Source organism: Pelophylax lessonae (genome assembly GCF_965119305.1).
Source record: "Pelophylax lessonae genome assembly, chromosome: 1".
Classification (NCBI taxonomy): domain Eukaryota; kingdom Metazoa; phylum Chordata; class Amphibia; order Anura; family Ranidae; genus Pelophylax; species Pelophylax lessonae.
Genome location: NC_138768.1, coordinates 215,998,130 through 216,013,205, shown reverse-complemented (window position 1 = coordinate 216,013,205; position 15,076 = coordinate 215,998,130). Strand labels below are relative to the sequence as shown.

Sequence of the window (15,076 nt, the reverse complement as noted above, 5' to 3'; positions counted from 1 at the left end):
TCAATGCTAACATCTGTTACTTTGCGCTGTTTGATATGTATATTTAGTTTGCGGCGGAATAACGTCATACTGTTTACATTCTTAGCTGCCTAGCTTAAGTGGGTGATAGGAGGGGTTTTTGCAGAACCAGACATTTGGCCCTGCTCCTAGATCTCTGTAAAAGTCGTTCTTTATGTTCCATCAAATAAAACAAAAAAAAAAAAAATCTTTTTCGAATTGGAAACGGCTGAATCTGAGCTCTGAGAAATGTCCAAGCTTTTATCAGGAATCAAATCAAATAAAGATTTCTTCTACTCTGCCAAAGGAAACATTCGTATGAATAGGCAAATGTAGCACACCTATTCCAAAACTTCAGCCAAAGTAGGATGTCTGCTGTCAGAAATTACCAATAAGACATCTCAACTTTTCCCAGGCCTCCCCCTATTGGCTGCAGCCAGAGAGGGGAGGGTCGCTTGCTGTAATTTCTTATATACAGTAGGCTCAGCAGCACTCTCAGTTCTATTACAAGCTATTGTGCTGTGTCTGATATTAGGCATGCCTGTCAACCTTGCAGAGTGGAATGGATCCCTGGAACTTCACCAAGTGGATGAAAAGCCTGAACATCCGCTAGTGGCCACATTTGGATCAGTTACTGTGGAAAAACTGGGACAAATCCTTACACCTTCTCAGGTATGCAGCAATGCAAAGTTACATTATATAGCCATAACCAACAGTATGTATATTACAAAGAACAGTAGAGCAGCAACCAATCAGATTTCATCGTTGGTTTATCTGGTTGGCTGCTGTGATGTGCTTTGCTTGTCTTGTCTTCGCCGCTCTGCATTACTTTGCATACTATGTTCTGTAGTGAACTATAGAACTGCTTAAATGTTCTTATTTTTATTCTGATATCGGACTCCTGTTGTGTGATTTGCAAATTTTGGTGAACTGACAGTTGTCCATAGACTGAGAGTGATCAATGTGTAGGTACAATCTAATACATATTATGAATGGAAACGCATGACTTAGCTGAACATTTATATTTGTGTGTTCATTAGAGACAGGTGTTTTTTTTTATCTCAGAGGACAGTAGCAGTTAGGATGTACTGTATTTATTAATAAAAACATATCTGTCATTGGTTGTTTATGGGAGTTGTAGTGTGAAAGCAGCAAAGCACTGGGTGACCGGGGTGAAAGTAGTAAAGTATTGGGTGATTAGGGTGAAAGCAACATAGCTTTGTGTAATCAGGATGAAAGCAATAATGTATTGGGTGTTCAGGGTGAAAGCAACAAAGCTTTGGTTGATCAGGGTGAAAGCAGCAATGTATTGAGTGATCAGGGTGAAAGCAGCAATGTATTGAGTGATCAGGGTGAAAGCAGCAATTTATTGAGTGATCAGGGTGAAAACAGCAATGTATTGAGTGATCAGAGTGAAAGCAGTAATGTATTGGGTGATCAGGGTGAAAGCAGCAATGTATTGAGTGATCAAGGTGAAAGCAGCAATGTATTGAGTGATCAGGTAGAAAGCAGCAATTTATTGAGTGATCAGGGTGAAAGCAGCAATGTATTGGGTAATCAGGGTGAAAGCAGTAATGTATTGGGTGATCAGGGTGAAAGCAGCAATGTATTGAGTGATCAGGGTAACAGCAGCAATGTATTGGATGATCAGGGTGAAAGCAGCAATGTATTGGGTGATCAGGGTGAAAGCAGCAATGTATTGGGTGATCAGGGAGAAAGCAGCAATGTATTGAGTGATCAGGGTAAAAGCAGCAATGTATTGAATGATCAGGGTAAAAGCAGCAATGTATTGGATGATCAGGGTGAAAGCAGCAATGTATTGGATGATCAGGGTGAAAGCAGCAATGTATTGAGTGATCACGGTGAAAGTTGAAGTCATTTGCTGTTGACTGTCTCACTACCTCTGCTGGAAGTTTGTTCCAAACATCAACTACCCTTTCAGTAATATATGATATTCTAACATTTGTTTTGAACTTTCCTGGTCTTGTATTGTAATGCTGGAAGAGACGACGTCCGGATGGGAGCATATGTTGTTCTAGAACTTGGATATACCTTTCAGCATTGATGTTGCCTTTCCAGATGTGTAAGCTGCCCATGCCACACGCACTCATGCAACCCCATACCATCTGAACTGAGCGCTGATAACAAATTGGGTTGTCCTTGTTCTCTTTAGTCCGGATGACATGGCGTCCCAGTTTTCCAAAAAGAACTTTTGATTTGTCTGACCACAGAACAGTTTTCAACTTTGCCACAGTCCATTTTAAATGAGCTTTGGCCCAGAGAAAACGCCTGCGCTTCTGGATCATGTTTAGATTTGGCTTCTTTTTTGGCCTATAGAGTTTTAGCCGGCAATGGCGAATGGCACGGTGGATTGTGTTCACCGACAATGTTTTCTGGAAGTATTCCTGAGCCCATGTTGTGATTTCCATTACAGTAGCATTCCTGTATGTGATGCAGTTCCGTCTAAGGGCCTAAAGATCAGGGGCATCCAGTATGGTTTTCTGGCCTTGACCCTTACGCACAGAGATTGTTCCAGATTCTCTGAATCTTTGGATGATATTATGCACTGTAGATGATGATAACTTCAAACTCTTTGCATTTTTTCTCTAAGAAACTCCTTTCTGATATTGCTCCACTATTTTTCGCCGCAGCATTGGGAGAATTGGTGATCCTCTGCCCATCTTGACTTCTGAGAGACACTGCCACTCTGAGAGGCTCTTTTTATACCTAATCATGTTCTCAATTGACCTAATCAGTTGCAAATTGGTCCTCCAGCTGTTCCTTATATGTACATTTAACTTTTCCGGCCTCTTATTGCTACCGGTCCCAACTTTTTTGGAATGTGTAGCTCTCATGAAATCCAAAATGAGCCAATATTTGGCATGACATTTCAAAATGCCTCACTTTCAACATTTGATATGTTATCTATATTATATTGTGAATAAAATATAAGTTTATGACATTTGTAAATTAGTCCATTCCTTTTTTACTCACAATTTGTACAGTGATTGTAAAGTCTCAAATTTTTTTTTTTCAAATACCAAACATGTTATATGCTCTATGCAGTTGGTTTTGCACAGAGCAGCCCAGGTCCTCCTCTTCTTGGGTTCCTCTTCGGCTCTTCTGGCCCCTCCCTCCTGTCGAGTTCCCCCCAAGCCAGCAGCTTGCAATGGGGGCACCCAAGCAGAGTCACAGCTACGTGTATCCATCTAGACACAGAGCCGCGACCCAGGCCCCCCACCTCTCTCTTTCCTGATTGGCTGAATGATTTTGATTGACAGCAACAGGAGCCGCACTGCTGTCTCAGGCAATGAAGAGGGGAACCACAGGCAGCTTAGACACTCCTGCGAAATCGCTGGATAAAGACGAGCTCAGGTAAGTATTAGGGAGGTTGAGGGGGGGGGGGCTGCTGCACACAGGTTTTTTTTTTATCTTAATGCATAGAATAACTTCTGCCTTTACAATCCCTTTATTTAGGTCTCCCTTTTCCCTTCTTTCCTCCAGACTGTCCATTTTAGGTTCCTGAAGTCTCTCTCGATATGTTTTATCCCCCAAACCTTTCACCATTTTTGTTATTTGTCTCTGGACTCATTCTATCTTATCAGTATCTTTTTGTAAACGAGGTCTCCAGAACCGGACACAGTAATCTAAATGAGATCTTACTCAAGATCTATATAGGGCAGTGATGGCGAACCTTGGCACCCCAGATGTTTTGGAACTACATTTCCCATGATGCTGCAATACACTGCAGAATGCATGAACATCATGGGAAATGTAGTTCCAAAACATCTGGAGCGCCAAGGTTCGCCATCACTGATATAGGGGAATCAGAATCTCCTTCCTTCTGCTGGTGATCCCTCTAGTGATGCATCCTAGAATTCTACTCACACTGCCTGGTCACACTGTTTGCTTATTTTTGCAATCATCTGAAAAAGTACCCCTTGCTGGCTAACACAGCCCCCAATAACCCCACTTTTCCACTGCTTTGAAAAATCTTCCATGGAACATGCCAAATCATGGTCCATGTTAGAGCATGTCAGCAGCAAAGCTTTGGGTGATTGGTGTGAAAGTAATATAGCATTAGGTGATCGATGTGAAAGTAGTATAACATTGCGGGATCAGGGTGAAAGCACAAAGCATTGGTTTTCTGGAGTGTGGGAAAAAACCCATGCAAGTGCAAGAGGAACATGCATACTCCATAGAGATAGTGTCCCGGCGCAAATTCATACCAAGGCTTCTCAGTGCTCCAAGGCAGAAGTGCTGCCTCTAAGCCACTGTGCTGCTAATTGATTTGGATGGGATGCAGTTTTTGTATATGAGTTAACCATATTACTTTGTATATTTCAAGCCATCATGTAAACAGCTGCCGGAAAATGACATTTATTAGATCTGATAGAGAGTTGTGAGATGTATTTATACAGCTGTTCTCTATGGTGCCAATAAAAACTATTCACTCCCAAATGGAAGGGTTCATGTTTTATTTTCATAGAATATTGAATCGCTGTGGATTTAGGTTTTCTTTTTTGTTTCTTAAACGAATCAACAAAAAAAATACCCTAGTGTAAAAGAAAAATCCATTATAATTTAATCTTTTATAGCAGTAAAACCTTCAAGGGGTAGGCAGGATCAGATGGTCTGATCCTGCCTAAATCAAACAGCCCCAAGTAACACTTCTGAGTACGGTACAGTTGGGGAGTGCTGATAGTAGGTGATATATGTTCAGCATTGGCCATGCAACCTACTTCTTTCCTACTCCATATGTGTACAGGAAAGGAAGGTGTTAACAGCCTGTGTGTCACTTAAGTTCATCAGTTATATTGCACAAATAACCCCCACAGGTCTCTACTCCCAAAAATGACAAATAGGGACACCATTTATGACCAACATAGACCAATGATTCTAAACCTCCGGGCTATAGCTTGATGCTGGGCTGAGGCCTTGCTTCTCTCGGGCCTCCAGCCAGCTGCACATCCCACAACCTAGCATAGTTCCCTCCAGCCCACATAGTGCCCCTAATCCTACATTATTGCCCACAGTGCCCCTAAACTCCCCAGTGCCTCCAGGCCCCTTGAGAGCCCTTATTCCTCACAATGCCTCCCAACCTCCCACAGTGCCTCCTAGCCTGCTGCTGCTGCTGAGCCTCCAGTCCCCCATAGTGCCACCAATCTAACATTGTCCCAGAGTGCCCACCCCCCCCCCCCCATCTTTCTCAGTCTCCCACAAAGTCCCCAGCCTCCTTGAGAGACCCAATTCCCAGGCCAATTTTCCCACAGTTGCCCCCATAAATATGTATTTTAAAGCAGAGCTCCACCCAAAAGGGGAAGTTCTGCTTTAAGACATCCTCCATTCCTCCTTTGCCTAATTCAGCATGTAATTTTGGAGGAGGGGAGTGGGTACCTCATTTTGACAGTTACCCGCTCCCACTTCCACTTGTATCACTATGTAAGTTCTCCTTCCACCCTTCCTGCAGTCTAGTGGGACCTGTGATGTGGACCATCCACAATGCACAGCATAGCTCCCACACGCACACTGGGCAGCTGGCTGTGAGGGACGGTGGCGTTGGGAGCCCAGAGGCTAGTGAGGAACTAGCATGGGTGAGGACGCTGGATCCTTGGACAGATAAGCGTCCATATAATAAAAGTCAGAAGCTATAGGATTTGTAGCTGCTGATTTTTTATTTTTTTGTTTTTACAGAACCTACTATTTAATGCAGTTTTTTTTTTTTTTTATCGTGTGAGCATACAATTTTTCTTTTTTCACTGTTGGGACATGGAAGATTTTAGAAGAATTTACCAGGTCCTGGTCTCAATTATGGTTGAGAATCGCTGGGCTAGACCATACAAACTAGAAGCTTGCTCTTCACTTTGTTCTACCTCATTTAGAAGTACCCTGAATCCTGTATGAGAGTTACCAATGTTTTAAAGTATTTTGTCATATTGTTTAGGGACCTGATTACCTGCCTCCTTTCTGATGCTATGGAGGTGGCTGTCACGTACCTGGTCAATGAGCCTGACGTGTAGAGGAAGGCCTCTCGTACAGCTCCAGCTCAGGGGCCACTGGTAGTGAGACAGCAGCCACAGGAGCATGGCGATGTAGGAGTGCCTGTAATCAGTCCAGTAGTCTGTGTGGCAGCAGTTAGCAGGTGGATGTGGCAGCAAAGCAGGCTGGTAGTAGATGAGCTGGCACAGGGCTTGGCTATCTGTAGTAGGCAGCTAGAAGCAGGAACCAGATGCGAGCTTGCTGGACAGAGAGCTGTAGCAGGCTGGATGAGAAAGATGCGGGGTCAGACAAGCCGGTCGGTAACTGTTGGGCAGATCAGGCATAGACAGCAGGATGGTCGGGTAACAAGCCAAGTCAGCAAAAGGAGATCAATCAAGCAGAGACAGAAGGCAGAAACAGAATCCAAAGACAAACTGAGGTGGGGGAAGGTAGCAGACAAATATAGTTCAGAAGTAAGCTGGACCAGGATCAGAGGTCAACACAGGAGTTTAAAACACACAGAGAAGCTGCAGGCCAAACAACATTGAGTCCATACAATAGCCTGTTTAAATAGCCTGCTTGGCGCCAGCACTAGTGATTGATGCGCGTGCGCATGAGATCATGCATATGGACTTGCCTTCCCTGAGAGTGGCCTTCCTTCTAACCACTGCTAACTGTTCCTCTGGATCCTCTGTCTCTTACTTATTAATGTAAAAAGGGTTGAAATGTAAACGCAACGCCACTGCTAAGAGGTCTAGCCAACGCGTTTAGGGGTCTATGTTATTTCATTATTCACGTTGACTATTTCTTGATCTGTATCTCTGACCTTTATTGGAATAAAGTTGTATCTGGACTTCTTGGCAGTGGTGTGGCTCTTACATTTCAACTCTTCTTACATTACACTACAAGCCAAGGAGACTGTAGAGATCCTCAGGGGTGTTGAAGCCGCGTGCCCAGAAACCAGGTCATTTACACTAACATTAATACCTTAAGACAACAATAACAGCAAAATAAACCTATGGGTCCAGCGCTATCTTTCCACTTTCCTCAACTCTTCCTTAATAATGACACTGACTTGACTACCCAATGTCCCGGTGACACTAATGTGGAACCTCATTCCATCTGCTGACCTGCTGTTGCTGAAACCTAGAAAGCATAGTTATATGATGTTACTGCTTATATAACAAATAACTGTTTTTTTTTGTGATGTCTTTTAGGTAAAACAAATGCCGTCTATTCATTGGGAGGGCATGGATCCAAATTCATTATATACTTTTATTTTTACTGATCCTGATGTACCGTCCAGAGAAGACCCCAGTATTGGGTGAGAAAATATAGTCATACAGACAAAACACTACTTCATATCCACCAGTATCATAGTAAAATGTCTCCTAAAATGTTTATCAGTGTTATTAATGAAAATGGCACTACTCACTGAGTGATGTAAGGAGGGAGGGAAGTCAACAGGGTGGTTACTCTTTCATTCTCACAACCTGGTTTAGGGCACATAAGATCATCATACAGCTTTTCTAACCATCCTCAAATTGGTAAAAATCTGAGGTAACTGTCATTGAGGCTTTCTTTAACTACTTGCCGACCGCACTATAGCAGATGTACTGTATATGTAATTCTGGGTTTGGAGCGCGACCACGCTCTGCCACTGCGTATGCGCACCCCCAGACCCAGAAGTGCAGGATCACATACTAGGTACCTGATCCTGCGTAGCAGAGCCATCTTGCCGCCGTATATGTAAGTTATATGATTGGAAAACGGTTAATTACTCAGATTTATGAATGGGTGCTAAATCCACCCATATTGTGCCCATATTTAGTTGCCTTGGTCATTTACCTGTATGACTGTGACCAAATAGTTTAGTCATTTTGTTGCTAATTATGGAAAGATCAGTAACCACAATTTGGAAGTCACAAGACTAACTGTTCTGCCAGTTACCATACCTACACACCCTTTCCTGCACATACTGCCTGCTGTCATATCATCTCCACCCCTCTCCTGCACACACCATTGACTTCATATCCTTAGCTCTCTTCTCCTGCACATTTCCTGCAGTCATACCCTTCACACTCCTCTCCTGCACATACTACCTGTCTTTACACTCTCTGCATGTCTCACCTAGGCCCCTTTCACACTTGTGTGACATGAAAGTCGCAGACTTTGCCACAATATTGCCGCGACTTTGACTGGACTTGAAGCAATGCCTGTGTAAACTTGAAGTCCAAGGACCTCAAGTCACATCAAAGTTGGACCAAAGTAGTGCAGGGACCACTTTGGAGTCGCAGTGATTTAAAGTTGCACAGATATGAACAGTACTCATTGGAAATCATGGGGTACGACTTGTCATGCGACTTTGTAGTCTCAAAGCACAAGACAAGTCGCACAAGTGTGAAAGGGGCCTTACACATATTCTTACATACCGGTTAACAACTGTATGAGAAGAGATTTCCCTTGGAGAGATTTGCTCTTACTTCCTGTATTGCCTACTGTGAAGGAAGTGAAGTGATAGCTCTTAAATGGGTCAAAAATGGTCAAATAAAATGCTATTTGGGCATAGAAGAAGGTAATGAGAGTTTTTTTTTTTTTTTCTTTAAAGATATACACAACTTCCTTAAAAACTGATTGCATTTATTTTTTTTTTCCTTACCAGGGAATGGCATCACTGTATAGTAGTAAACATGAAAGGAAATGACCTCAACAGCGGCTGTACACTTACCAAGTTTGTCGGCTCTGCACCTGGAAAAGACACAGGTTAGTTTCATCTCAAACATTTTCATTTTTAAATGTAGGTAAGGGCAGGGTTTATTCTAGATAATGCCTGTAATGTTTTTCATAATGCTAACTATCCCATTACTTGGAAAATGTAACTTGTCTCTGGGCCTTGTGCTGCAATAACAATAAGCAGAAGAAATACAAACTCTGTAAATTAATGAATCCTATAGGTACAGACTTTCATATCCTACTTCATTACCTTATAATATTATACATGGGAACACGGAACAGTTAAAGTCTTTACACTTTTTAAAAACCTTTTGTGTAAGTAAGCATTGGCTTAACAAGAAGGCTATTTTCAGCCCATAGGTGCACAGACTACTTATCTACTCATAGAACATTCATTGGATGAATGACACACACACATTTGTGCAGGCTGCATGAATTTTGGCTATAATTTCAGTAATAGATTAATTTTATTGATTGGCATCACATCTAGTGCCCAAATTTGGTATGTTTTTTTAATTGAGAAATTTCAGAAAGCTATACTACATTTGGCCACTAGATGGAGCTAAGGATCACATGAAATGAATCCATTAGGGATCACTTTTATGAACATCTCTACAGCATAGAGAAAAATGTTTCAACTAATGAAGCCCGTCACTTTAGAAATTACCATGCAGGTGACCTATCAACAGTGCAGGTTCAGGGTATAGAAAAAGTTAAAACTTCGGGCCGGTGATGTCTTTTAGCTTCTCTGTAAAAGGGAGGCTTTTTGGATATTCTACTAGGCTTGAATCAAGAATGGTATAGTACTCAGTTTTATGAGTGATCATGGTATATACCCAGACAGCATATATTGGAGCGCAATGCCCTGTAGATAGAAAAAAAAGTGATAAAATAAAATAAAAACCAAAAAAACAAGAAGGAACAAAATGGGAATATATATTTCTAAGAACAATAACTTATAAGAACAATAATCCCAGAGGGAATATTAATTATGATAATATCTCTTATTAAAACCTATATTCCATCTGGGAACCAAAAAGAAGGGACCAATGGTATTTATATGTAATAATAATAGTAATAGTAATAATAGCTACATAATATAACATAATGTAATGAAAATAGGATTAGGGGTATGTCTATAGAAATGTTTGACCATTCTTCCAGAAGCGCATTTGTGAGGTCAGGCACTGATGTTGGACAAGAAGGCCTGGCTTACAGTATCTGCTCTAATTCATCCCAAAAGCGTTCTAATGGGTTGAGGTCAGGACTATTGGGTTGAGGTCAGGTGCAGGCCAGTCATGTTCCTCCACCCCAAACTCACTCATCCATGTCTTTATGGACCTTGCTTTGTGCACTGGTGCACAGTCATACTGGAACAGGAAGGAACCATCCCCAAATTGTTTCCTCAAATTTTGGAGCATGATATTGTCCAAAATGTCTTGGTATGCTGAGGCCTTAAGAGTTCCCTTCACTGGAACTACGGGGCCAAGCCCAACCCCTGAAAAATAATCCCACATCATAATCCCCCCTCCACCAAATGATTTGGACCAGTGCACAAAGCAAGGTCCATAAAGACATGGAGGAACTTGACTGGCCTGAGTCCTAACCTCAACCCGATAGAACACATTTGGAATGAATTAGAGCGGAGACTGCGAGCCAGGCCTTCTCATCCAACATCAGTGCCTGACCTCACAAATGCACTTCTGAAAGAATGGTCAAACATTTCCATAGACACACTCCTAAACCTTGTGGACAGCCTTCCCAGAAGAGTTGAAACTGTTATACATGAAAGTTCATGTGCGAGTAAAGGCAGGTGTCCCAATACTTTTGACAATATAGTGTATATGGACTTTCAAATATGAAATCATGGTTTTAATGTCATATATTGTTTTTACTCTAATGAATAGTGTATTGTTCTTTATTTTTAATGTAAGAAGTTACTCTAAGATTGATCCTTTATGGGCTGATCTATATATATTTATAACATTTTACGATTTTTTGTTTTTCTGCATTTCATGTGTTTATTGCTCTTCTTTATTACTTTTCATGTCCATCAACGTTTTGTCTAGAAGGAGTTAAGAGCACTGATTAGCACAGGTGTCTACCTTTTCACAAAAGGTATATAATGCCCCGTACACACGTGCAGATTATCTGCAGACTTTTGTCTTCAGATTTACCTTTTCTATGTAGTGCAAGGGCCTGCAGGATTGCATACAAATTGAAAGTGTTTAGGTTTGACCTCATATTATATGGTTTTGGTAAGTCTACAGACAAAAGTCTTCAGATAATCTGCACGTGTGTACGGGGCATTAGCCTCATCCTGTGCCCATCCCATGGGCAGCAATGGTTGCGCCAATGAGGAAAGAGTACATGGGAAAAATCAGTAGAAGGTAAGACCAGCTGGGAAAGAAAAAGGCGGAAGACCCATAAAAATTGGAATTTGCTGAGGTTGAAAGAATCAGCGTGAGATCAAGACAAAGTATTCTGTGATCAGCACATACTGATCATTCTTATCATTCATACATGGGGTAATGATGTAGGGCATTACTGGTTTGTAGGTTCAATCTCCTCCATTAAGCATGTTAATGCTCAGTATTGTTCCACTTTTACCAATCTATGGTTTGACCCAACATTGTCCCCTTTTTTGGTTTGGGCCATCACATACTTTGTTCTTGTTTCTAGTTCTTGTTTGAAGTGGTTTAGCCGCAAGGTGAATGCCCAGGTTATCAAAATTTTCCACAGGATTGGTGGCATTGTTGTCTGCCACAGGGGTCTTGATGGAGATAACAGTATTTATTGAGGCCTTATAGGGTTCATTTAAATTATTTGCCTAAAAATGTTTATTCTCCGCCTACAATCTGGTGTCGAGCAGGTGCTGGCTGTGGTGGGGCGCTCGTCAGTGTACCACTGACTTGTGTGTGGCAGTTTTGACCTTGCTATCAATTGATGTTGCTTTATGGGCTATGCCCTCAAGTTAAATTCTGGGGTAATGCCTCGTACACACGCACTGTCCAGTGTTGTTGTGTTGGTTGAAATGTGCTCTAGACTGCACACAAATTTTTTCGGCCAACAACAACAAATTTCAGAAGTGATGTCCTGTGCTGGTTTACTTTCCGTGTTTTTTCTTCTCTGAGCATGCCCAGTCTTGCTAATCTGATTTTTGTCTGCCGAAATCTGTACTGACTGACGAACAATCGGCCGTTCTGTTGACGGCCAACAAAAATTTTATAGCATGCACACCAGATTTTGTTCGGCCAAAGTTGTCGGAAGTCGGTTGTCGGAAGCATCATACTAACAAGCTGACAATCGGCCGATCGGACGTTGGCCAAAAATTCACGGCCAATTATCGACGCGTGTGTACGGGGCTTAAGTCTAATGCCTGTCTGCATTAATGGTAAGGAAAGGCCTCTTGGACTATGTGAGTTTATGTTTTATGGGTGCTCACAGTATAACTATGACTGGCATTGTTGTTTGGTACATTTGAAAAGTTGTTACATTTGCAAACATTTCCAATTGAATCAATTTCCATGTCTTTTTGGGAGGCAAGGTATTGGTTTATTAGTTGGTCATAAATGAGCCTATGCTTCTCAGCAGTTAATCCAGGTGAAAGATGAGCTTCCATACTTGAGGGTGTAATCAGACCTAGAGGTGCACATTATCACAGATGGGGACCAAAGCGTATTTTATTAAACATATAGTGGTGGATCACTTTGGTGTCACTATGAAGAAACTATATGATCAAATGTGGATGAAGATTTCACTTACCTCTTTTGGACTGTTACTTGTTTCTACACCCCTCTATTTGGACTTATGCATATTATTATAATTTTTGGTAATCGTTGATCATTATTGGATTAGTGCTGCACTTTGTAATTTACAAATATACCAGTATGTGTGTATTGTATATTTCTGATTGATTAGGTTTTAATTCTAACAAAAATAATTGATCAAATTTCCTGTCTCTTTCTGTCTGATATAGGCTGTCACAGGTACACCCTACTTGTTTATAAACAGAATGGTCCAATAAAATGTGACGAACCAATTCTGGGGGACACATCTGCTGAAAATCGAGAAAAATTTAAAGCACAAAAATTTCGCCATAAATACAAACTTGGGCGTCCTGTAGCGGGCACGTGTTACCTGGCTGAATGGGATGAATCAGTTCCTGCAACCTACAAACAACTGGGAGTGATATAGAGCCAAAGAATCCCTCTACAGTCCAGTTACACAACAGGAGGACCTTAACAGTGAAGATAAATCTGACAGATTCATTTTCATTTTTTTTTGGTATATTCTTTCATGCTATAAATACACATGCTTTAGGCTTGGTTTATCACTGATGTGCGGGATGTGATCTAGCAATGTTATTTTTGCATATACTGTGGGGTTGCTACAAATAAATAGAAAGTGTTCCAAAAAATAAAGCGCTGGTATATATGTGTGCCCAACTGCACCTATTTTGCTTCAGAAGAAAATGAGTGCATATATAACATAAGGGTTAAAGGGAACCTGTCACAAAACCCAGTGCTGACGTGGGACACCTTAGATAGAAGTTGCAGTTCTCTGAGACCAGACTTGTATATTTGTCTTGGGGCTTGGATGGCTCTCTCCCATTTATTTCATGTGATAGCACTGCTGGTTGTTGATTGGGTACTCATGCACCTAGTGTTGTTACAGGGGTAGGAGTCCTTAGCGCTATGTAAGCTCCATGTCATGATTAGGAGCTTACACAGGGTCTCTGCTATTTGTTCCCTGCAGTTAACCACTTGCCGACCGCCGCACGACTATTTACGGCGGTCAGCCCCTCACAGGAAAAGCGACGTAGGGCTACGTCGCTAGCCTGTGAGGCTCTAGGGAGCGAGCGCGCGCCGCCGGAGGATGTGCGCATGTGCCCGGTGGACCCGATGTCCGCCGGGCACTCGCGATCGTCCGTTACACCAGGAGAAAGGCAGGCGGCTAATGTAAACAAAGCCGCCTGTCATTCTTCCCTGTGTAAGAATGGTGATCAAACAGTTCTGTTATGTAGGACCGTTGATCACTGTTCTTACACATCAAGCCACAGCCAATCACAGTTAGAATCACGCCCCTAGGGACACACTTAACCCCTCCCGCTAAAAAAAGTTAACTCCTTCACTGCCAGTGTCATTTTTACAGTAACAGTGCATATGTATTGCACTGATTACTGTAGTAATGTCACTGGTAACCCCAAAAGTGTCAAAAATGTCAGCCAAGGGTCCGATCTGTCCGCCCCAATGTTGCAGTCCCGCAAAAAAAATCGCAGATCGCCGCCATTATGCGTTAAAAAAAAACAACAAAAATTACAAAAATCTTTCCCTTTGTTAGTAAATGCAATAACTTTTGCGCAAACCAATCAAAATACGCTTTTTTGCAATTTTTTTTACCAAAAATATGGTAAAAAAAAATTGGCCTCAAATGTTAAAAAATTTTCATTTTTTAATTTTTTTTGGGAATTTCAGATAAAAAAATGTGAAAAATATTGTTATTTTTGCAACATTGACGCTCTTTTTTTGTTTATAGCGCATGATCAAAAAATCGCACAGGTGATCAAATACCACCAAAAGAAAGCTCTGTTTGTGTGAAAAAAAGGACGTCAAATTCGTTTAGGCACAGCGTCGCACGACCGCGCAATTGTCCGTTTAAGTCACACAGTGCCGAATCGCAAAATAGGCCCTGGTCAGGAAGGGGGTAAAATCTTCCGGGGCTTAAGTGGTTAAAAGGAGTGGTGATGGAGCAAAGGGTTTACAAGAGCTAAACTTTATTTGATTTGGGGAACCACCAGTCTATAGATGATGGCAAAGACTTCACTTGTACAATCGATCATGTTGTTGGTGTGTGGGCTCACATAGGGGTTTATTTACTAAAACTAGAGAGGGCAAAAGTAGTCACATTTCTGCATAGAAACCAATCAGCTTCTAATTTCAGCTTGTTCAATTAAGCTTTGACAATAAAACCTGGAAGCTGATTGGTTTCTGTGCAAAGTTGTGACAAATTTTGCCCTCTCTAGCCTTAGTAAATAAACCCCATAATGTCAAATCTATTGATAAATATTAGATGAGATTGTATGAAACAGTGATAGGATAAATAGGACATTTATACACAGCTTTAAAGTGTATGTTCACTGTTAAAAAAAAAAAAAAATTAAAAAGGTGAACAAACACCCTACACCTCTGTGCTGCTGCAACTAATGTATCACAGTAGTGTCAATCGTCTCTCCTCCTGCCCAGTATCGCTGCATAACATGGCTCCAGAGTGCTCCACTTGACAGCTATCAGAATGTCAATACCAGTATGTGCCTCGACCACAACTCTTGATGCAGCGTTTCGTCACAACAGGACTTTGTGTAGAG

General features: G+C 41.6%; 1 protein-coding gene across 1 annotated transcript; it reads left to right on the top strand.

Moving 5' to 3' along the window:
- The first annotated feature begins 497 nt into the window (after positions 1 to 497).
- On the top strand, positions 498 to 13,139 carry LOC309553991 (phosphatidylethanolamine-binding protein 1-like). The gene is made up of 4 exons (XM_082255511.1): positions 498 to 669; positions 7,194 to 7,300; positions 8,639 to 8,739; positions 12,689 to 13,139. Exons 1-4 carry the CDS (start codon positions 535 to 537, stop codon positions 12,904 to 12,906), a joined length of 561 nt encoding a protein of 186 aa, XP_082111637.1. The 5' UTR covers positions 498 to 534; the 3' UTR covers positions 12,907 to 13,139.
- Positions 13,140 to 15,076: the final 1,937 nt, after the last annotated feature.